Source organism: Hypanus sabinus, chromosome 19 (assembly GCF_030144855.1).
Source record: "Hypanus sabinus isolate sHypSab1 chromosome 19, sHypSab1.hap1, whole genome shotgun sequence".
Taxonomy (NCBI): Eukaryota; Metazoa; Chordata; class Chondrichthyes; order Myliobatiformes; family Dasyatidae; genus Hypanus; species Hypanus sabinus.
The window spans coordinates 66,431,852-66,456,490 of NC_082724.1; the positions used below are offsets into that span (position 1 = coordinate 66,431,852).

The 24,639-nt window shown below is 39.0% G+C and overlaps 1 protein-coding gene across 3 annotated transcripts in view; it reads right to left on the reverse strand.

The window, feature by feature from the left end:
• The window catches only part of traip (TRAF-interacting protein), a 79,235-nt gene extending 58,911 nt beyond the window's left edge, over window positions 1-20,324 (reverse strand). The window contains exons 1-4 of one of the 3 annotated variants that reach the window (XM_059944591.1): window positions 19,546-20,324; window positions 18,118-18,269; window positions 15,475-15,532; window positions 11,532-11,612 (exon numbers count right to left, since the gene is read on the reverse strand). In XM_059944591.1, coding sequence (XP_059800574.1) covers window positions 11,532-11,612; window positions 15,475-15,532; window positions 18,118-18,215 — 237 coding nt within the window. In that variant the 5' untranslated portion in view covers window positions 18,216-18,269; window positions 19,546-20,324. Of the gene's footprint in view, window positions 1-7,582; window positions 7,702-11,531; window positions 11,613-15,474; window positions 15,533-18,117; window positions 18,270-19,112; window positions 19,421-19,545 lie in introns of those variants that run through there. The other 2 variants (XM_059944592.1, XM_059944593.1) reach the window with 2 other exon arrangements.
• Window positions 20,325-24,639: the final 4,315 nt, after the last annotated feature.

Genomic DNA, 24,639 nt, shown 5'->3' on the forward strand with positions numbered 1-24,639 from the left:
TTCACAAACTACATATTAACTTTGAAAACACAAATCAAATTATTTGCTGTAAGTGCTTGATGACACCATGCTGTCACATTGGTCCAAGTAAAACTGACAACCAGGCCTTAATTTATATTCAGCAAATTATTTCAGATTTTATATAAAAATTGTTACATGTCTCTACAACAATTAAATTGAGAAATAAAATATAATAGGGACATTTTCATTATGCACAGCTACTATTTCTTTATTATTTAAAAATCTGAATACTGAAAAATCACAAATTAAAATAACTTCTAACCAAGTTGACAAACAAGAGAAAATCTGCAGATGCTGGAAATCCAGGCAACACACACAAACTACTGGAGGAACTTAGTAGGCCAGGCAGCATCTATGGAAAAAAGTACAGTTGACGTTTTGGGCCAAAACCCTTCGGCAGGACTGGAGGAAAAAAGCTGAACAGTAGATCTGAAAGGTCGGGGGAGGGCAGAGAGTAACACCTTATATTCCGTTTGGATAGCCTCCAACCTGATGGTATGAGCATCAATTTCTCAAGCTTCCAGTAATGTCCCTCCCTCAACATTTCCCATCCCCTTGTCCCTCTCAGTTATCTCCTTGCTTGTCCATTGCCTCCCTCTGATACTCCCCCTCCCCCTCTTTCTTCCATGGGCTTCTGTCTCTTTCACCAATCAACTTCCTAACTCTTTGCTTCATCCCTCCCCCTCCAAGTTTCACCTAGTGCCTGGCATTTCTCTCTTCCTCCCCCGGCCTCCTCAGCTTTTTTTCTCTAACCAAGTTGAGTGTGCTAGGCAGCACCCGCACACTTTTCAGTAAAACTAAATCAAATTCCGAGTCATTGACTCAGTTTCTCTAGCCATTTGATATTTCCAGCAATAACAGTTTATATTTCAGGTTTCCAGCATTTGCCAGGTGTTCAATTTATCACTTAGTTTTAATTAAAAATTCCCAATATTCACATTTATTGCTTCAACATTAGACCTCAACAATTATTATTTGATTTCCTTGCAATAAATGTACTAAAAAGCTAATGTATAGAAATCAACATGTGGCCATTTATTTTCACTCATGCATCCATCCTTTGAATTGATCCATGTACAGTTCACAGCTCTATGGAATCAATCCAGTTAGAAGCAGTGACCTTTCCTGTAAAGTGGACCAAATGGTGCCCAGGTCTTTGATGCACATCCACAAACATTGTCAAATATCTTTAAATCTTTTTACTTCTCTTTGATGACCAGAGATGTTTAGAAGCAATTCAGATTAATAGAAAAATAAATTAAAATGTGCTTAAATAAATAATTACCGTAGATTCCGGAATACAGAGCGCACCTGATTAAAAGCCTCACGCTCTAATTTTAGAAAGAAAATCAATTTTGTGTACAGGCCGCACCGGATTTTAAGCCGCAGGTGTCCCACGTTGTAATATGAGATATTTACACAGAAAGATATTACACGTGAGGATTTTTTAACTTTTAATTAAATCCGTATGGTAACATAAACAAATATATATTGCAAATGCTTTTTTTTGAACAGTGCCTGTAACACAGCTACTTTTAAATATACATACGTATCGGTAACACACAAATTACGTTGCATATACTTTTTTACTGAACAGTGCACGAACAACATTCCAATATCTCCTAACGACTGGTAAAAAAATATATACTGCAGCCTACCAGGAAAAGTTATTGATCGCCTTTTTCATCTTTCTCCTGCGCACTAAAATCATCGAAGTCCTCTTCTTCAGTGCCTGAATTGAATAACCTCAGGATCTCGTCACTCACTTCAGTCTCTTCGTTGTCGCTCTCACTTGAGCGCACGCGGTCCTCTTCATCACGCAGCAGTCCAGCCTTTCGAAACCCGCTGGTGATGGTGGATGTTGTGACACGGCTCCACGCATTTAGGATCCACTGGCAGACTTGAGTTAAAGATGCTCTTCGCATGCGCCCTGTTTTGGTAAAGGATTTCTCGCCGCTCGTCATCCAAGCCTCCCACTCAACGCGCAGCGCCACTTTAAATGCCCGGTTCACGCTGATGTCCAGTGGCTGCAAATACTTCATGGTGCCCCCAGGAATCACAGCTGGAATTGAGTTTGTACTCTTGATGGCAGCTTTCACTGAACTTTCATTGTCAGCCGCTTAAAAATCACCATCGGTGGAAGCTTTAGTCCGGATGCTGTGCAGCTCAGAACACAAGTAAAATGCGTTCTCTCATGGCCACTTGTTTTCAGTGTGATGGACGAGTTTTTTTATTAACAGTCCGAGTGAGAGGCAGGTCAAACGTCAAAGGTACTTCATCCATATTTATGATATCATCTGGCCCGATGGAATTCTCCGCTATCTTTGTTTGAGTGAATGTGTGGAAGTTAGCAAGCTTTTCCTCGTGGTCGGGAGGGAGCTGCTGACACAGAGTCGTGTGTACCCTGACGGACAGGCCTTTTCGTCTCATAAATCTAAAACACCACGATGGCCCACCTCTAAAATCTTCGATTTTCATTTTGTTGGCGATTGCTTTAGCCTTCAGTCTGATCTGCATGGTGGAAACACCGCGGCCGCCTGCTCTTTGTGTGTTAACCCAGTCTTCAAGAAAGTTTTCAAGTTCGGGCCACCTGCTATGATTACCTCTGAAAGCTTTTGTCGTTTTTTTGCATTGACTCAGTTCTTCACGCTTGCGTCTCCACCGTCTCAACATCGATTCATTTATGCCAAGATTATGTGCAGCAGCTCGATTTCCTTCTTCAACCGCCAGATTGATCGCCTTTAACTTAAAAGCTGCATCATATGCTTTTCTTCGAGTGTTTTCCATGTTGATGAGGGTGAGTACAAATGACTGATTTACAATAATTTAATTGTGAAAGTGCGCTTGATTTATTGTACAATTTCATTGGATCTCTGTGAACTACTCCTCAATTTTATTGGTCTACTGTTACGAGGCAAAATGTTTTTGGCGGCATGAAAAAAAAACATGCATTAGCCACACCGTAGTATAGGCTGCAGTGTTCAAAGCGTGGGAAAAAAGTAGCGGCTTATAGTCCGGAATTTACGGTAGTTTAAAAACAGAACTAGTGAAATAAATAAACCCCAATACCTGCCCCTGTGGTCTCTTTTAAATGAATGAGACCATGGTACTTCTACCATCTCAGCACATTTGAGCTTTGTGGCTGGATAATATGTGTGGAGGAGCAGACACCTTTTATGTTTCAATGTATAGTCTCAGTAGTCAGATACAAGCTGAACTGCAAAGAGGACATCACCAACCAACTTCTGTGGAAATTTCAACTGGGGGGGGGAGGGGGGTCAAGTAGATATTTTCCCAAACTGCCCATTGGAAAACAAATTAATTAAAATCAACTAAAATTTGAAATGAATACCAGAACCCTTTTCTGGTCACTGCAGAATTGTCGCTATATCAATCTTACAACAATATGTTGATTTCTATTTCTTGAACATTAGTGTTCCTTAATTTTAAATTTTTGCCAGTGTAAAATCAATAAACTTGACTTTGAAAATCATTTAGTTTAATTATTTAGTAAACTATTTACACAGAAAGACACTTTCTTAAATTCTTAAAAAGTAATTTTAACATAAAAATAGCATAGCTGATCCAAACCAAATCCAAATGGCACCTTGCAAGTTGATCTTTACAGAATTTATTGAAAGTTAGTCATAGAACACTAGTATAGAAACCAGCCTTTTAGCCCATCTAGTCAAGGCCAAACTATTAATCTGCCTATTCCCATCGAATGCACCAGGACACAGAGCCCTACATACCTCTACCATCCATGCACCTATCCACATTTCTCTTAAATTTTGAAATTGCCCTGAATCCACTGGCAGCTTGTTCCATACTCTCACAACTCTGAGTGAAGTTTCCCCTCATGATCTCCTTAAACATTTCACCTTTCACCCTTAATTCATGAACTCTAGTTGAGATTCTACAATCTCAGTAGAAAAAGCCTGCTTGCATTTACCCTGTCTACACCCCTCATAATTTTGTGTACTTCTATCAAATCTCTCCTCAATCTTCTATGTTCTAGGGAATAAAAACTTAACCTATTTAACCTTTCTCTATAACTCAGGTCTTCAAGCCCCAGCAACATTAAATTTTCTCTGCATTCTTTCAACCTTATTTACATCTTTCCTATTAGGTAAATAGGAAACTGCAAAACTGCATATAATACTCCAAGTACAGCTTCACCAATGTCTTTTACAATTTTGACATAACAACCCAACTCCTGCACTCAATACATTCATGAAGGGCAAAAACTTTCTTTACAACGCTTTCTAACTGTAACATCACTTTCAAAGAATTATGGATTTGTATTCCCAGATCCCTCTGTTCTACCACACTCCTCATTCCCTACCTCTCGCCATACCCTGGTTGGTCCTCCCCAAGTGTAACATTTCACACTTGTCTGCATTAAATTTCATCTGCCATTTCTCTTTCTTTTTAAATCTTTTTATTAAATTTCAAACAAACATAAGAAGAAAAACAGCAAATACAGAGAGCTTGAGAGTACATAATTAATAAGGCTGGAATGCAAATACAAACAGTTAATAACCCAAATATAATACCCTCCCAATCTCATAGTGTATTACAAAAATGAAAAAAAAACAAAAGAAAGTGCTAACCTAACCGACAAAGGCTATTGTATCATATCAGGTATACACAGTAGTGTCAATAACTCCACACTTCTATCCAAATATCTAAAGGTGCTGAGAAAAAAGTTCAGGAAAGGTCAGTTTAACTCATATGAAAAAGTTGAATAAATGGTCTCCGGGTTTCTTCAAATTTGACCGAAAGATCAAAAATGATGCATCTGATTTTTTTCTAAACTTGAACAAGATATAGTTTGGGAAAACCATTGAAATGTAGTTGGGGGATTAATTTCTTTCCAGTTCAGTAGAATGGATCTTCTAGCCATTAATGTGGCAAATGCAATCATCCGCCGAGCTGAGGGGGATAAACAACTGTTATCCACCATTGGTAAGCGAAAAATTGCAGTAACTGGATGAGGTTACAAATTAATACTCAGAACTGTTGAAATGATACCAAAAATATCTTTCCAGTATTTTGCAAGCAAGGGCAAGACCAAAACATGTGGATCAAAGAGCCTACTTCAGAATAGCATCTATCACAGATTGGATTAACATGAGAATAAAATTGAGCGAGTTTGTCCTTGGACTATGTACCACCTTGAATTATATTAGGGTATGAAGAAGAGTTAGAAGAAGAAATAGAAGAAGAGTTAACTAATAGAAGAAGAGTTAACTAATTGTAAAATTTTCTCCCATTGCTCTGTAGGTAAGGGACATTGAAGTTCTTTTTCCCATTCATTCTTAATTTTATCTGACACCCCTGGCTGCATTTTCATGATCAAATTATAAATGACGGCTATTAAACCCTTCTGAAAGGGATTTAAACCTAGAATTTTTTCTCAAATGTCAATTGGGCATGAATTCGGAAAGGACTGTAACATATTATTCAAAAAATTACTAATTTGTAAATTTCTAAAAATTTACAAATTGAAAAATGGGCTCCAGACAAATTATATTTATTAGACAACTGTTCAAAGGACATGGAACAATTATCTGAAAATAAGTCACGAAAACACGTTATACCCATCATTTTCCATAGCACAAAGGCTTGGTCCATAAGAGAGGGCTGAAAAAGAAAGTTAGATATAATTGGGCTTGATAAGATGAACTTATTCAAACCAAAAAATTTACGGAATTGAAACTATATTCGTAATGTATATTTAACTATAGGGTTAGTCATTTGTTTATTCAATTTAGAGAGGACAAAGGGAAGTGAAGAATCTAAAATAGAGCCATTGTGGGCTTTGTATTGCTACTGAGTCTTGTGTCCAAAATATTAAATATCGGATGTTAACTGCCCAATAATAAAGTCTTAGGTTTGGCAAAGCCAAACCACCTTCCTTCTTAGACTTCTGTAAATATTTTTTACTTAATCTAGGATTTTTATTCTGCCAAACGAGGATATTTTGGAGACAATAATATCAAAGAAGGATTTAGGAATAAAAATTGGTAATGCTTGAAATAAATATAAAAATTTAGGTAAAACTATCATCTTAATAGCATTGATTCGACCAACCAATGACAAAGACAATGGGACCATCTAGTAACAAGTTGCTTAATCTGGTCATTTAAGATAAAAGTTAAATAAATCCTTACGTTTCTTGTAATTTTAATACCCAAATAAGTAAAGTTATCTGTAACTACTTTAAATGGTAGATGTTTATAAATTGGAACTTGTGTATTTAATGGGAATAATTCACTCTCATTAAAATTCAGTTTATAGCCAGAAAAGCTACTAAACTGAGCAAGCAAACATTAAACAACAGGAATAGCTCTCTCAGGATCAGAGATATATAGTAACAAATCATCAGCAGAAAGTGATAGCTTATATGTCCCTTCCCCATGGGTAATAACAAAAATGTTAGGTGAAACACGAATAGCAATGGCTAAGGGTTCCAAAGCAATATCAAATAGTAGAGGACTTAAAGGACAGCCTTGCCTCATGCCACGAAACAACTGAAAAAAGGGAGATCTTTGATTATTGGTAAGAATTAGAGAAATGGAGGCTTCATAAAAAGATTGTGGTAATTTACCTACAGTTAATGCGTCCTTAAAAATTTTACATAACCAAAGAGAGAGTATAGAAGAAAAGGTTTTAAAAACTTCTGCAGTATAACCATCCGAACCAGGGGCTTTACCTGAATTCATTGAAAAAAATAGTCTCTTTTATTTCAGCTTCCATAATCGGTGCATCTAATGATACACAACCCTCAGCTGTTAATTTCAGGACATTCAGTTTCCTTAAAAATTCATTCATTGAGGAAGAATCATCAGAAAATTCTGATTGATATAAAGAGTTAGAAAATTCTTGAAAGACTTTATTTATAATCTTTTTATGATCAATCATCAAAGTACCATCTTGTTTACGGATCTTAATGATCAGACGTTTAACTGAAGCAGTTTTCAATTGATTAGCCAATAATTTACCAGATTTATCCCCATTATATAAAACTGAGTCCTAGATTTAGTTAATTGATTTTCAATCAAAGAGGATAATAGCGAACTGCGCTCCATTTGAAGTTCAACTCTCTTTTTATAAAGCTCTTTACTAGGAGTCACAGAGTAAGTCTTATCAATTTCTTTAATCTTATCAACCAACATAAGTATTTCGGTGTTAATTTGTTTTCTGACTCCATCAGAGTATGAAATAATTTGTCCACGAATAAATGCTTTAAAAGTGTCCCATAATATTCCACTAGAAATCTCTTCTGTAAAGTTTACTGAAAAGAACATATCAATTTGTTGTTTAATAAAGTTGAGAAAGTCTGAATCCTGAAGAACAGTAGAGTTGAACCACCATGGTTTAACACTTGAGGATGAATCTGTTGTCTTAATAGATAGTTTCAAAGGTGCATGGTCAGAGATAGTAATAGAGTCATAGTTACAGTCAATAACGTCTGTAAGTAAACGATGATCAATAAAGAAATAGTCAATTCTTGAGTAATTCTGATAAATATGAGAAAAATATGAAAATTCTTTACCCTTAGGATGTAGAAATCGCCAAATTTCAGAAATTCCATAATCAACCATAAAGGAGTTAATGAGAGGCTGATTTATTCCAAAGGCTGAATAGACTTAGATCTATCCATTGAGGGATTTAAACAACAGTTAAAATCTCCACACATTATCAGCATATACTCATTTAAATTAGGAAGGGATGTGAATAAACACTTAAAAAATTCAGGACAGTCAATATTCAGAGCATAAACATTAACTAAAACAACTTTTTGGTTTAAAAAGTAAACCAGTGAGAAGCAAAAATCTACCTTGTGGATCTGAAATTGGTTTATAATGAATGAAAGAGGTTGCGGAGTCTATAAAAATAGAAACGCCTCTTACTTTAGCTTGAGAATTTGAATGGTACTGTTGGCCCTTCCAAAACCTAAAAAAAGTTGACTATCCTCTTTCCGCACGAGTCTCTTGTGCAAAAATAATATTAGCATTCAATCTATGGAATACTTTAAATATTTTTTTCCATTTAATCGGATGGTTTAGACCATTTGTATTCCAAGAAACAAAGTTAATAGTCTTATCCATATTGTTAATATTTATCGTAGTAAACGCACAAGGTTAAACAAAAAGTAAACTCATGAATCCGGAAGAGGACAGCAGGTTCAAAGAGGAACTGGAAGTTACGACCCTTTGGACATTTTGGTAGTTTCCAGTCAGCCCATGAAGGAAAAACTAAGCGAAAATCAAAACCCCCTCCCCACACCCACGAAAACCCAAGAAAAAGCCAGAAAGGCCAGCAAGCAAACTAACACTAATTTTACCCCCATCTCTCAAGATGGCAGCTCAAAAAAAAAAGGCACAAACCTTCTTCAAAAAAAAAACCAAAGGGTTAGTATAATAGAAAAAAGACTATAAAATTAATTTAAAAAAAAGACAAGATTAAAAAAGAAAAAAAATTAAACTGTTAGAACCCAAAACAGGGTAGCATTATACTAATATTTCAATAAGACACCAGCACTATTGTTCAGAAACGGATGTGACGTGTTCAAGAAATTAAGGTCTTATGGGAAGAAGAAATGACATCTTGAAAAAAGAAATTATAAAAAAAAGACTGACTGCTTCAACATAAAAGATATAAAAAAAATTCAAACTTAAAAACATTTAATTACAACATGAGTGAATCTGCAGATGCTAGAAATAAATAAAAGCACAAAATGCTGGCAGAACTCAGCAGGCCAGACAGCATCTATGGGAGGAGGTAGTGACAATGTTTTGAGCCGAAACCCTTCATCAGGAGTGAAGTAACATGGGATGGTTGAGGGGGGATAAGAAGTGGGGGGAGGGATGAAGTAGAGAGCTGGGAAGTGATAGGCTGAAGGGAAATGGGCTAGGGGGAAGGTGGAGAATTATGGGAAATAAAAGAGAAAGAAAGGTAGGGCTGGGGGGAGATTATAGAGAGGGGGGAAAACAGAGAGAGAAAGAGAACCAGACTAAAATAATAGATAGGGATGGGGGTAAGGGCAGGGGTATCAACGGAGGTCTGTGAGTTGAATGTTCATGCTGGCAGGTAGGCGGCTACCTAGGCGGGAGATAAGGTATTGCTCCATTGACCTGCGTGTGGCCTCATCTTGACAGTAGAGGAGGCCATGGACAAACATGTCGGAGTGGGAGTGGTCTGTGGAATTGAAGTGTGTGGCCACAGGGAGATCCCTCCACCGCTGGAGGACTGTGCCGGTGTTCGGCGAAACGGTCTCCCAGTCTGCGACGGGTCTCCCCAATGTATAAATGCCCACATCAGGAGCACCAGATACAGTATATCACCTCAGTTGACTCGCAGGTGAAGTGGTGCCTCACCTGAAACATTTAATTAGTAGCTTTTGAAATCAAAAGAATGATAATAAAAAAAAGTCTCGAAAGAAACCGAAAACAAACCCTTACTTGAACATGTAAAAAGTAGATACACTGTCAGTCATCACATACGGATCTTCAAATTATGAGAGATCTGAATCTATAAGCTAATTGTTAGCTTAAAAGAGCAAAGACAATAAAAAACCATTAAAGACAGATAATAAAAATACAATACATTAATCAACTCATAGCAGAAAGATGATGTTCCTCGAGAAATCTTTGGGCATCAGCTGGAGATTTAAACAGCCGACGAGAATTATCAGGAAGAACAACTCTCAGATGCGCTGGGAATAACAGCACTTGTTTGAAGGCTTTCTGATAGAAGTCCGACATCACCGGTTTAAAAGCAATTCTTTCCCTCAAAACTTCAGGACTAAAATTTTCCACGATAAGGAATTTGAATTCTTGAAAGTTGATCATGCCCTTCTGTTGGGCAACTCGAATCAGACGATCTTTAATATGAGCATAGTGAAGCCGGAGGATTACTGGCCGTGGTTTTTCACCTGGAGCTGGTTTTAAGCAAGAGATGCCATGCACGCGGTCGATCATTGGAGGGGTATCCAGAACATTTGAGCCGAACACATCCATTAAGAATTTAGAGAAAAATTCAACTGGATCTCCCTTCTCGACATCTTCCGGGAGCCCGATTATCTGCAGGTTCTGTCTTCGAGATCGATTTTCAAGATCAATAATTTTGGATTTGTAGTGTTCCAGCACTTGAGAAGTCGAAGACAGTTTTCGTTCCAAAGTTTCAATTTTATGATCCCTCTGACAAGCGGCTTCTTCAAGAGCTGAAATTCTTGCTTCTTGTTGTTGAATTTCCGACATAAATGATTGAAGATTTACGTCGACCGTCTTTGAAGTTTCATCAAGCAGGAAAACATTTTGGGCTAAGTTTATCCTCGAGTCTCTCATCCATAAGTTTCCCGTTTGCATCCAGAGTTAGCAGTTCTTTAGTTGCTTTCACTTCTTTAGTTTCTTGTGGTCTCTGAGTCATTTTAACAAGTTGAAAATAAAACTCAAAAAGTCTAAAAGTATATCAACCCCTTTAGTGTAGGTATAATAAGTTAGTTAGGGGGTGATTGCAGGTGAAAGTAGTAAAAGGATTGGAGTGAAGCCTAATTCAGCCTCACACCTTGAGAGTTCTTCATCTGCCATTTCTCAGTCCATATTTCCAGCCATTCCAGATCCTGCTGCAAGCTTTGATACTAATCCTCGCTGTTCACTACACCCCAATCTTGATGTCATCCACAAATTTGCTGATCCAGTTTATCCTATTATCATCCAGATCATTGATATAGATGACAAACAAAAATGGACCCAGCACCAATTTTCACAGCACAAAACTGGATTCCAGGCAGACACACAACCATTTTCTGGGTTCTTCTGCAAAGCCAATGTCTAATCCAATTTACTACCACATCTTGAATACCAAGTTACTAAACCTTCCATGCAGGATCTTTGCAAAGGCCTTGCTAAAGTCCATATAGACAACATCCACTGTCTTGCCTTCATCAATCTTCCTGGTAACTTCCTCAAAACCTCTATTAGATTGGTTAAACACTACTATCTATGTTGACTATCCTTAATCAGTCCCTGTCTATCCAAATACTTAGACAATATATACAGTTCCTTAGAATATCTTCCAATAACTTACCCATAAATGACAACAGGCTCCCTGGCCTATTATTTCCTGGCTAATTTTTAAAGCTTTTCTGAAACAACGGAACAATATTAGCTATCCTCTAACACCTCACTCATGGCTAAAGATGTTTTAAATATCTCTGCTAGGGCCCCTGCAATTTCTGCACTAGCCTCTCACAGGGTCCGAGAGAACAGCTTGTCAGACGCTGGGGATTTACCTTATTTTATGTCACTATTTAAATGTCTATTTTAAGTAAATTATGTTAAACATTTCATAAATTCATTTCAAGAAATTACCTTAAGTGTCTTTAGTGAAGAACACTTGTTAAACATAAAAAGATTTGTTAACATAGGACCATAGAAGTTTTTCTGCAAATGTAATCTGCTTAACAAAATCTAAAATACTGAACAAAAAGGCAAGCTTACCTGGAGAGTTTCTGCGTCTAGGACTTGCTCACTCTCACTTATGTCAAAGAAGAGCTTGTTGATGATGTATCTTCCACTGACCTATCAGAAACAAGAACTCATTATGCCATAATTAATAAATGATGTCCACATCCTCTGTGACCGAAAGGAATTTCACTAAAGTGAGAAAATAAAATAGCAACACAATAAGAACATATACCTGAACACAGTATTTCTGTTGTGAACACTATCATAACAATTTTTTTTTTTACTGAAAATCCATAGGTAAGTGTCTTTTCATTCAAACTAAATGCCTACAAGTGTTAAAGACTGTAGTGAAGAAAATATCTTTTAAAAAGCTTGCCACATTTTCACTATTAAGAAAGTGGACATGCACTTCAACAACCTTACATAAACAGTTACCACAAATGTGGACAGCATTATTTATTTCAGAAAATGCATTGTTACAGGATGCAACAGACACAAAGTGCTGGAGGAACTCAGCAGGTCAGGCAGCATTGCTGGAAATGTATAAGACCATAAGACCTAGGAGCAGAATTAGGCTGCTCAGCCCATCGAGTTTGTTCCGCCATTACATTGTGGCTGATCCCAGATCGCGTTCAACCCCATGCATCTGCCCTCTCACCACATCTCTTGATGCCCTGACCAATCAGGAATCTATCAATATCCGCTTTGAATATACCCACAGACTTGGCCTCCATCGCAGTCTGTGGCAGAGCATTCCACAGATTTACCACTCATCAGTTAAAAAAAATTCTTCCTTACTTCTGTTCTAAAAGGTTGCCCCTCAATTTTTGAGGCTGTGCCCTCTGGTTCTGAATAACTCCACCAGAGGAAACATCCTCTCCACATCCACCTTAAATAGTCCTTTCAACATTTGATAGGTTTCAATGAGATCTCCAGCATCCTTCTAAATTCCAGTGAGTACAGGCCCAAAGCTGCCAAACTCTCCTCATATATTAACCTCTTTATTCCCAGAATCATCCTTGTGAACCTCCTCTGGACTCTCTCCAAAGACAATACATCCCTTCTAAGATAAGGGGCCCAAATATGTTGACAATACTCCGAGTGCAGCCCGAATAGTGTCTTATAAAGGCTTAGTATTATCTTGTTTTTATATTCTATTCCCCTTGAAATAAATGTCTACAATGCATTTGCCTTCTTTACCACAGACTGAACTTGTGATTAAACCTTCTGGAAGTCTTGCACAAGGACACCCAAGTCCCTTTGCACCTCTGATGTTTGAATTTTTTCCCTGCATTTAGATAATATTCCAGATTATTGTTTCTTTACCACAATGCATTATCATACATTTCCTAACACTGTATTCCATCTGCCACTTTTTTACCCATTCTTCCAATCTGTCTAAGTCCCACTGCAAAAACATTGCTTCCTCAGCACTAACTACCCCTCCACCTATCTTTGTATCATCCACAAACTTTGCCTCAAAGCCATCAACTCCCTATCTAACTCAATTGACCTTTTGGGCCAAAACCCTTCTTCAGGACTGGAAAGAAAGGGGGAAGATGTCAGAATAAGAAGGTGAGGGAAGGAGATACAGGACAAGTTAGCAAGTGATAGGTGAAGCCAGGTGGGTGGGGAAGAGATGAACTAAGAAATAGGGAGGTGATAGATGGAAAAGGTAAGGGCTGAGAAGAAGGAATCTGATAGGAGACAAAAGTGGTCTATGGAAGAAAGGGTATAAGGATGAGCATCAGGAGAAGTGGTAGGCAGCTAAGGAGAAGAGTGGGGAATTGAAAAAGAGGGAAGGGGGAGGGGAAAATTACCAAAAGTTGGAGAAACCGATTTTCATGCCATCACGTTTGAGGCTACAGAGACAGAATATGAGGTGCTATTCCTACAAACTGAGTGGCCTCATTGTGGCAGAAGAGGAAGCCACAGACCGATATGTCAAAACAGGAATGGTTATAGGAATTTAAATGGTTGGCCACCGGGAAATTCTGCTTTCTGCGGCTGGAGCAGAGGTGCTTGACAAAGTAGTCTACCAATCTAGATCAGGATGCAAATTTTTTATATTAATAGAAACATAATCAACTTTCAAACTCTGAAGCTCATTACTATTTTCTGTATTCCTTGTAAGCTTAGCCTACTGATCTACTCTCTATACATTCATGACTGCATCTAAGCAGCATCTATAAATTCACTGTTGACACCATTATTGGTGATGGTGGCAACGAGGAGACATACAGGTGTGAGATAGATTGGCTGGTTGAGTGGTGCTGTGCAACAACAATCTTGCTGTACTGCAGCTATAAAACAACAACTTCCTGCCATAAGTCAGAGATAATAAATCTGATTCCAATTATGAATACTTTGGAAACAACCTGATCAAGAATATTTTTCTAAGAAATTCAAAGTATGAGAAAGAATGCAAGTTATATCTTATACACTGTCAATACTCTGGTGAGGAAGAATAAGTTCATATTCAGGACAATTCTCACTGGACTCAGACTTAACAATGTTCCTTAGCCCAATCACTGAAGTGCTGGACTTGTTTAGAAAAGACTTCATTGTGTAGTATAGTCTCTTGGAGACTTCCACCATCAGTTTGGTGTAGCTTTGATATCCAACTTTCAGAGGTAAGAGATTCAACTTACCATCAGAAAAGCTTTAACTGAACTTTATGGCTGAATTCTTCAATCTCTTCAGTTAAATACATTTAAAGTTTAAAGTAAAATATTGAAATGAATGTATGAAACAATATAATATTTGCAAATGCATCACAATCTAAAGTTCATTTACAAGTGCCTTAGAACACTAATGTTTCAACAGATAATAAAATTATGATAGATATTTGAGAAAGAACTAATGCACTTTTCTAATGTCTTTTTTTTAAGAAATATCTTGGCCATTTATAAATTAGTCTTTATTTTCTTCACTGATAATCCAGGTGAAATTGGACTGACAAGGAGTTTCCAAATCTTTGTCTTGTGGGAGGGGTGATAGGTTTTCACTTAGTTCTCTAGATACAACACAAGGAAATTATGCTCACCCCCCCCCAGAAACTTAAATGCTTTCCCTTTAATCTTCTCAACACACAGCCAACACCCTTAACCTCCAAAACACATAGAAGCAGAATTAAGTCATTCAGACCATCGAGTTTGCTCCGCCATTCCAACACATCTGACTTATTATCCCTCTCAACCCGTCTTCTGCCACCTCTTTGTAATCTTTGATGCCTTTACTAATCAAGAACATATCAACCTCCGCTTTAAATATACCCTAAGCCAACTCTATTTCTGTCCAAGTCTACCCGATGCTCAGCACTTCTGGTATTTTCTGCTGTTATTTCAGATTTCCGGCAGTATTTTACTTCTCCTGTTTATTTCCCCTCCCCAGCTCTATTGAGCATTCCGAGCCTATGATATTAATTATGGATCAGCCTATGATAGCTTACTATTGAACAAAAGGCAGGAGGATTAACAGATAATACTGATCCTAAACTCACCCATTTCCACTTTCACATGGATATATCCCATCAGAACTATGTAGGTGAACAATCTGAACTGCAAAGCTAGAGGAGACTCAGCTGAGACCATAACGTAAATGCAGCATTTGTTGTAGTATATCTCTATTACAGTCATGTGGTACAGCAAGGTATATGCAATTATATATAACCATGTAACAATTGCAGCACGGAAACAGACCAACTCGGTCCTTCCAGTCCATGCCGAACGCTTACTCCCACCTAGTCCCAACTACCTGCACTCAGCCCATAACCCTCCATTCCTTTCCTGTCCATATACCTATCCAATTTTTTTTAAATGACAAAAACAAACCTGCCTCTACCACTTCTACTGGAAGCTCATTCCACACAGCTACCACTCTCTGAATAAAGAAGTTCTCCCTCATGTTACCCCTAAACTTTTGCCCCTTAACTCTCAACTCAGTTAAAATTAGTTAAAATTATCAGTTACAGTACCTGTATTCTACATTGAGGGCAGGTCCGAGAAGGAGCACTGTGGAACCACTGAGCAAGACTATGAAAATTATAAAAATGAAAGGCAATCAGCTAAAAATAAACACTTTGAAATGATAACTATTTACTCTGATGTGTAATTAATTAATTCCTTCCAATAGCTGTAATACTGTTCTTTATAAAATTTATTTTAAATTGATTAATGGAATGCTACTGTTATTGACAAGACCAGCATTTAATCCCCATCCCCACAGACCTTGATCTCCAGTCAAGAACAGTACTAATGTAAGAGATGACATCTTATTGCACTCAAGAATTGAAATACAGACAGTCCCCGGGTTACGTACGAGTTCTGTTCCTGGGTCCGTCTTTAAGTCGGATTTGTATGTAAGTTGGAACAAGTACATCTGGTATTATTTAGCGTCAGTTAGTCAAACGTTTGTCTTAGTTTACAGTATTTATTTCACCTTTCTATAAAACACTTAAGAAACATATGTATTCCAATAATTAAACCACTGCATTGCTTAGTAATAATTGTAGCTTTCATCGGGGCAGGGCCTTTCACATGCTCCATTATTCTCACTTTATCCGTTATCCTTTAAAATTGTTCTGATCGTTGACTGACTGTAGCCTAATGATTTTCCAATGACCGATGGCATTTCACCTCTTTCCAAACGCTTTATTATTTCCACTTTAATTTCAATCGCGATCACTTCCCATAAATGGAACAGAAACACAGCTGGCTGCAGGACCTGAGGTCCGCTGGGTCTTAAGGACCACCACACTGAGACAGGCTAAATGGGACAAGTGGCAGCTGTGCTGGGTTTGGGTATTTGATCCTCCACAATATTCCACGTGGGAATTTAAACTGGAGGTGGCAGTGTTTTTTTTTTAACAAGGTTGAGTTGCGAGCTCGACATCATGGATGGTACGGGAGTCACTGGATTGACATCAACCTGGCACGGGAGCAGTCTCTTGCTGGATTGAACTCGGGAACCTCCGTTCTCCAGCCCGTCTCTGATCTCACTGCGCCACCAGCCGACCGGAACGGTGGGGGGGTCAGGGTGAATCATACTAAGAAAAATTTAAGCCAAATACAAAGTTACACACTCAACACAGTGTCAACGGTAACGACTTAAAATGGCAGACAGCATTCTCCTTCCTCAGTTCGTCAAGTACGAGTTGTCTGTGAGTCAGATGTTCGTAACTCGGGGACTACCTGTATATACAATTTACACATGGCTGTTAATCTCCCATTGAAACAAGCTCATCATTTGATTCACATAGAGTATTACAAAAGTAATTACAAATAACAACTGATTCACATTACTTTTAAACAGGTTGCACATTAGTGGAATAAGGGAATTTTGAGAATCTGATGGTACAAGCTATTAGAATGAGGATTTAACTAATTTTCAAAGCTAGACACTCCTGATACTACAGATAATTGCACTGAAAGATATTTTTAAATTCTCAATTTTTACATTTTGTAAGTAACAACCCTACCACCTGAAGTTCCCCTCTCCCATCTCCACCTGTAAAATGGTAAGCACCAAAGATAAAAGCACCTGGTCAGGAGACATACCAACTTAATTTCCTTTTCATCTTCTCTCCACTGGCCATGCAGCAGCTGTGTTCAGGAAGAGACTTGCCCTTCATCTCACTATTGTTCAATCAATAATAAAACTGGGATACCTTTATCTCTCCAAGCTGACAGGAAGAATATGGATCTCAGTGGCTTCTCTATGAATAAACTCTAGTATTCCCTTACTGAAATGGGGAACGTTGTAGACTGATGGGAATCAACCTTTCACCACTGTACTATGCACTATGCTGCAATACACTGCATCATGTGGGAATATAACACCATCCTTGAAAACACTATATACACAATCCATATCCATGAAATTGTCTAGGAGGATTTAGGGGCAAGGGCGTGGGGGAGTTAGACGTCAAGCCAGAGTCTAGGCTTCTGCTCTGCATTTGAAGGTCAGCAACGTGGATGCACGGCAAAGGGCATATTGCACATGGACAGATGTCAGACTGGCAAGAACTGTGAAGGAAGAGCACAGACAATACTTGAAGGCTGTCACTAGCACATCTTTAGGTTGTGTTGGTTGTTAATACAAATGACGCATTTCACTGTACAGTATGTTTCAATGCACGTGTGGTAAATAAATGAACCTTAAGGCAATTATATTAAATCTTATAATAAACTAAGCCAATAAACGCTGAGCTCCATTGAAATCTCCATTACAGTACCATTAAAGAATGGATCTCCACTGGTGTGATTTGCACTGTGTCAGTATATACAATGGCTGTATTTTGAAAATACAAAGTGAATCAAAAAGCTTTACTAATAACCCACTTAGAATGGAGAACTCGGTGTGTTCCTTTTCATGTCCTGTTCCAAGCTCTTTAAACAATCCTGACTGTCAACTGTGAGCCCAGATATACAACTGATCTTCATTTAACTTAGTGGATAACACAAAGCTGTTGATAAGGAGTGTGTCTAATATTAGTGGACTCTAACTTATTAAGCTGAATAATGCAGATTGTAAAACAACACATATCCTCATTTCAAGATTTACTTTCTACAGCTTGTCTCAAAGTCAAAGTATAAAACAATTTTTTTTCAGTACTCACCACTCGCTGTGAAAAGTGTGTCCACAATGAATGGCTGCCACATCCTTGTAATTATTAAAGTAATCAGAGCAAATTGTACAATAGGCACGAATTGGCATACTCTCCCCCCTACATTAACAATTCTGTTTATCTGTCTTTGCTGTGGTCCTATCCTGTCAGTTCAAAGACAAAAAAATGAGGCTTTAGTGGTCAAGAGGTCACAGACTGAAGGTAACACACATTCCTCATCTGGGACAATAATGTAAAGATCTTAAAATTGTTTGTGCGCTAATGCTTAAAGAAGATGAAGGATCTAATTTTCACAAGCAACAAGTAATTCACAAATTATTTTTTAAATGTTGAATACCAGTGGGATAAGGGAAATATTAGGAATTTGATGAATGAAGAAATGATCAGCATTTCAGAAGATCTATCCTAGAACCAATGCATTGATGCAATTATGATAAAAGGCACATCAGCAGCTCTACTTAAATAGTTCAAGGAGTTTTGTTCCATCACTAAAAACATATTTCCACAGATATACACTGGAGTGCATTCTGAAAGGTCACATCACCTCCTGGTTTGAAAACTCCAAAGCACAGGATCACAAGATGCTGCAGTTAGCTACCTCCATCACAGGCACAGCGTCCTTTACCAGCAGGGACATCATTCCTATCTCAAGCAGCTGGTATCCATCAATAGGGACTCTCACCAAATCGAGCAGGGCTGCCGGATTTCCCTGCCTGAAGTGCACTATGAACCAGATCTGCTTTAACAACAATTTAGTAGTTTAACAGTTATCTTAACTATCTGCTTACTAATTCCAGCTTCATGTAATTAACTGAATTTAAATTCTCCAGTTACCATGGCAGGAACTGAACTCTTGTTTCTCGATCAATCATCACACTGTTTAACCACCACACTGCCAAAACCCTTCATGAACACTTAATTTACTCTTTGACTGATCATACACAGCTCTTGGAGGAAGAGATGCAGACAGATCAGGCTGCAATCACCTATAAATTCGAGGAGCCCAATATTCTAATTCTGTTTGTCTTCACTGTGCAGCATGAACTCTGAAAGCCTCCCAATATGAAACTTGTTACAACAGCCTAATGTTTGCGAGCAGAGAAGGGCAAAAGGGGAAGGTGCAGAGGGCAGGGGAGAGGAGCAAAGGGGAAGGTGCAGAGGGCAGGGGAGAGGAGCAAAGGGGAAGGTGCAGAGGGCAGGGGAGAGGAGCAAAGGGGAAGGTGCAGAGGGCAGGGGAGAGGAGCAAAGGGGAAGGTGCAGAGGGCAGGGGAGAGGAGCAAAGGGGAAGGTGCAGAGGGCAGAGGAGCTGGTGAGGAAAAAGGAGGATGGAGGAGGCGAGAGCAAGGGCAGCATGGAGTTAATGTGAGAGACAACGCACCTCATGACAACTATCTTCACTAGAGAAATAAATGCACCGACCTGAGGTTGTCTGAACCACTCTCTTCCGTCCGCCCTTTCCCGGCACGCAGCAGCCGCCGGGCGGTTTGAAATCTTCCCGTCACTTCCGGCCGGGCTGCGCGGCACTTCCGGTTGCTGAGGGGCAAGTTGTGAGTGAGTGGCGGAGGAGAGAGATTCAATGCTGCGGGTACAATTGTTGGCCAGACTTGCTTCAGCTGCTGAAGCTTGTCTGTCCAGTTTTTATGGGTCTCTGCCCGTGTTGGAGTGACAGACATTCTAGCCAAGCAATCATTTAGTATCAAGGTTATTGGGAAGAGCTAGACGAGGGAACACACACCAATCCTCATAGAGGGACCAGAAGTGGAGACGGTGAGCAGTTTCAAGTTCCTGGGTGTCAGGATCTCTGAGGACCTAATCAGGTCCCAACATATCGATGCAGTTATAAAGAAGGCAAGACAGCGGCTATACTTCATTAGAAGTTTGAGGCATTCTGACAGGCTGGATCACGTGTGTGTGTAAAAGTGTAAGGGTGGGTGGGCTACTGCATAGCACCGAAAGATACTGCAGAGGGTTGTGAATTCAGTCGGCTCCATCTTGGGTACTAACCTACAAAGTACCCAGGACATCTTCAAGGAGCGGTGTCTCAGAAAGGCAGTGTCCATTATTAAGGACCTCCAGCACCCAGAGAATGGATTTTTCTCACTGTTACAATCAGGTAGGAGACACAGAAGCCTGAAGGCACTCACTCAGCGATTCAGGAACAGCTTCTTCCGCTCTGCCATCCGATTCCCAAATGGACATTGAACCCGTGAACACTACCTCACTTTTTAAATGTACATTATTTCTGTTTTTGCACGATTTTAATTATTAAATATACGTTGGCTGTAAGTTGATTTATGTATTCATTGGTATTTTTTCTGCTATATTATGTATTGCATTAAACTGCTGCTGCTGAGTTAACAAAATTCACTACATATGCTGGTGATAATAAACCTGATTCTGATTCTAAATGTCGCGACCAGAAATGTCGACTCTATTCATTTCCATAGATGCTGCCTGACTTGCTGAGTTCCACCAGTATTTTGTGCGTGTTGCTCTGGATTAACAAATGCAGAACCTCTAATTGCAGAAGGAGGAGGTGAAAGTCATAATTAAAACGTCTATTCGATAACTCTGGCAACAAAATTGGGATAAGAAAAAGAAAGGACGGTATTTATATAAAATTCAGAGAATAGTGGGAATTCATCTGGGAGATGGGTATAATGGGAGGAAAAAGTTACACTTACATGTGTACATATTGGACATACAAGGTTGAATAATTCCTTGTTCAGAATTAATATTCCATAAGGCATTTGTAGGGAGTGCATTTGTCAAGAAAGGGTGCAGCAAGTATTGTTTGAATACAGTCCCTTTGAAGTGCAAAGGGAACATCTAATTGCTAAATTGAAATCCTTGAGACACACAGTTTAACATAGAAAATTTGTTGAGATATCACTGCCATATGTGCATATTTGACTTTCCAAAAAGCATTAGACTTTTTGATATTACTAGAGTTTTTTGGGAGGGGGAATTTAGTGGGTCTACTTCATGTCTCTTTGCTGTACACTCCAAACCAGTAGGTGGTGGTAATGTGTCTTATTTGGTCTGCCAACTGCCATTAAACATTAGTTGTAGTAGTAGTAGAAGTAGTGGAAGAAGGGGGTGAGGAGGGGAAGGGTTTGGAGAGGAGGAAGGTTTGGGGAGGAAAGGGTTTTGTGGGATATGGGGAGTGTTTAGGGGGCGTAAGATGTGGTTGGGGGTATGGGTGAGGGTGGAGGATTCTGGGGGATGGGGATATGAAGGGGAGAGAAATCTTTGAGATGGGGATTTGGGGATTGAGGATGGGAAAAAGGAAGTTTCAGGGTGAGGAGAAGGCGGATGAGGAGGAGGGAAGTTGAGGGGAGGGGTTCTGAGTGTGAAGGAGAGGGATTAGCAGTCAGGAAGTGATGAGGATTGGAGAGAAGCCGGGCAAGATTTGAGAGTGAGTGAGGGCAGGGGTAAGTTTTAACCCCATTATCTGAAGAAAGGAATTTGGCCTGATGGCCTCGCCTCCAATCAACTGTCCTTTCAGTCTTTCGTAGAGAATGGGATTAGGTAGAAGGGAGAGGATAAAACAGAGGGATGAGAGTGGGGATGATAATGAGATATTTAGGTGGGGGGGGTCAGTAAGAGCTCTGATGGTGGGGTTGCTCTTATGGGTTAATGATAGAGATAATGAGCTTTGGAGAAGGATATTCGGGTTATAATAGTGTAGAGTGCAATGACAGTGGCACACCAGAGTGGATCAATAATAAGACAATGGAGAAATTTTTGAGAGCAAGAGACTGCAGATGCTGGAATCGGAGTCCGAAAAGCAAAGGAATTCAGCCAATTGAGCAGCATCTTGTGGGGTGAAATACAGGGAAAATACAGTCCCAATGCAGTTAATAATGTCAGTAATACTTTCTTCCTGCAGATGATGCTGAGCCCACCAAATTTGTCCAATAGTTTTCTTTGTTAACTGAAAGCTGCCTTGGGGTATTCTGAAAGGGACATAAAAGTTGCTATATAGATACAAAGCTGCAGAACACTTTTTTTTCTCAAACCCATCAACCTACTGACAACACCTCGCCAGAGTCCTTTATCCTTTGTCCTTCAGTCTTTCATTGAAGATTCTTCTCCTCCCAGGAATAGGGTCTTTAGAAAACTTTTGTTGGCTTTTCTGTAGCTCTGGGATGGGATGGCGTTGCTAGCCACATGCTCAACCTTCCTCCTTTCAAATCCAGATTTAGGACTTAGACCTACAGCATACAAAATCCTGAATTCAGCCTTTCCGTCCCAAGTCAGTTAAGAAGTCTTTTCTCAACTTCTTAACTAGACAATGGTCCCTGCTCCACAACAATGAGATGAACTGTCATTCTCTGCCCTGCCCTGCCCTGCCCCAGGCTATGCTCAGACCTGCACTTCAAATACAGGCTCCATACTACTAGACACTCAGAATGGCAAAGGCATTAATTAGATTTTTTTTGTGTTTGCTTTAAAATTTGAATTCCACTTAAGAGTTTGAATAAAAGGTTAGGGATTATAGTTTTTTATATAAAATATGAACAGTTTAGGCAGTTGAAATCAAAGAAGCAATGCACTTATACCTAGACTGAAAAGATTAAAAATACAACGACTAGTAACCATAACAACTGCTGTGAAGGTTGAAGCTGAATCATCCCTTCACTGGGGTATTAGATTTTATTTGGTTGCTATGGGACAGGTTGTTTCCAAGGCAGCTTTCAATGCATTTTGTTGGATAATATCTTAATAATTGAGCATCTTCACCCCCCTCCCCCTATTTCTATAAAACAAAACCCACAACGTCTTTTTTTGTATTCGTAATTAAATTCAACTTCCCAATGTGCTTTATACCAATGAAAACAAATAACTGGAGGCAGAGGAAGGGTAGAAGAAAGTACAATAATGCTGATCAAAGCAGGTAATTCTATTCAAGAATGAATTTTTGTATTAGTTCCAAGGATAATGAAAACAAACCTGTCATGGAAGCACTGTCAGTACTAATTTATGCTGCTACTTGAAAATGGCAAGAATTTTTTCCTTAGTTAGCAAGTATGCAAGATAGTAGAAGTGACTCTATAATCATAGAGTTAAACATCATGGAACAGACCCTTCATTCCCACTGAGTTGCCCACCTGAGCTGGTCCTATTTACCTGCATTTGTCCCTGATGCTTCTAAACCTTTTGTGTCCATGTGCTTACCTACATGCAAATATAAGTGGAAAAACCATTTCCTTCGCCTACCTTCCTTCCACCTCACCTGGACTCACCTATCGCCTGCCAGCTTGTATTCCATCTCCTCAACCAGCCTTCATATTCTGGCTTCTGCCCCTTTCCTTTCCAGTCATGATGAAGATCCTCAACCGGAAATATTGACTGTTTATTCCTCTCCATAGATGCCAACTAACCTGCTGAGTTCCTCCAGCACTTTGTGCTCAAGATTTCTAGCATCTACAGAATCTCATGTTTATAATACCATCTTGCAGATTTTTACAAAGAGAAACTAGAAGAGACAGGATTATTTCAATTGTCACATGTTCAAGTTTGTTCTTAATAAAGAATTTTTTTAAAAAGGATTTTTAAAATAGATGCTGTCACCTTTGTGGTTTCCCTCTGCACTGTGTTTTGCATCATTCTTTGGCTGAGAGAGCAGGCAGTCTCATCAGCATAGCTTTCAAGAGACAATAATGGTGATCAAAACACTATTGATGGATGCTTCTTTCATTTTGCATATTCATTTCCTATTTCTACTTTGTTTTTTCTATGTCAATGAATTTTGCCTCATGAGTGAATAAATTCAATCCTTGCTGGGCTTTTCCACTGGTTTGGTGTCATATCAAACAATATTCCAGCTGATATTGTTGTGTTCAATCAGGAGAATCACACACATTCAAATATTACCTTGGCTGTGTGGAATTCTTGGAGAATTTTGGGGACCACATTCTATCATTTGGCCCATTTTATTCCCATGTCTCTAAAGGGATGGAGCCAGTCAAGCTTTTCCAAGACATAATGGATTGAGTGAGTTAGATTGAAAGCCTGAGTTATAGACAGGTTCATCCTTTTTCAGCATTCATGGTCCTCCTCCTTTCACATTCATGTCCTTTCCTCCCATAGGCTGGCTCTCTTTATCTGTCCTGAATTCATCGTCTTTCACCAGTAAGGTCTCTTCATTATTTACCAGAGTTCATATATATTGTCATATATACCTTGATAATCATTTTCTTGTAGGCAATTACAAGAGAAAGAAAGAAATGAAGTAGATATTATGAAAAACTGTACATAAACAGAGACTGACAAGCAATGTGCAAAAGGAAGGCAAACTGTAAATAAATAAAAGTACTGAACATAAGTTCATAACAGTGTTCTTGAAATTAGTCTATCGGTTGTAGAAGCAGGTGGTGGATCATTCACTTCAGTCAACATTCTCAACTCTCCCCCCCCCCCCCACAATACAATTCATGTCCTTCGTGTTGTTTCAACTGTTTCAACCTACGTGTCTGTGATGCAGCTGCAAGCAGGTTCTCATTGTAC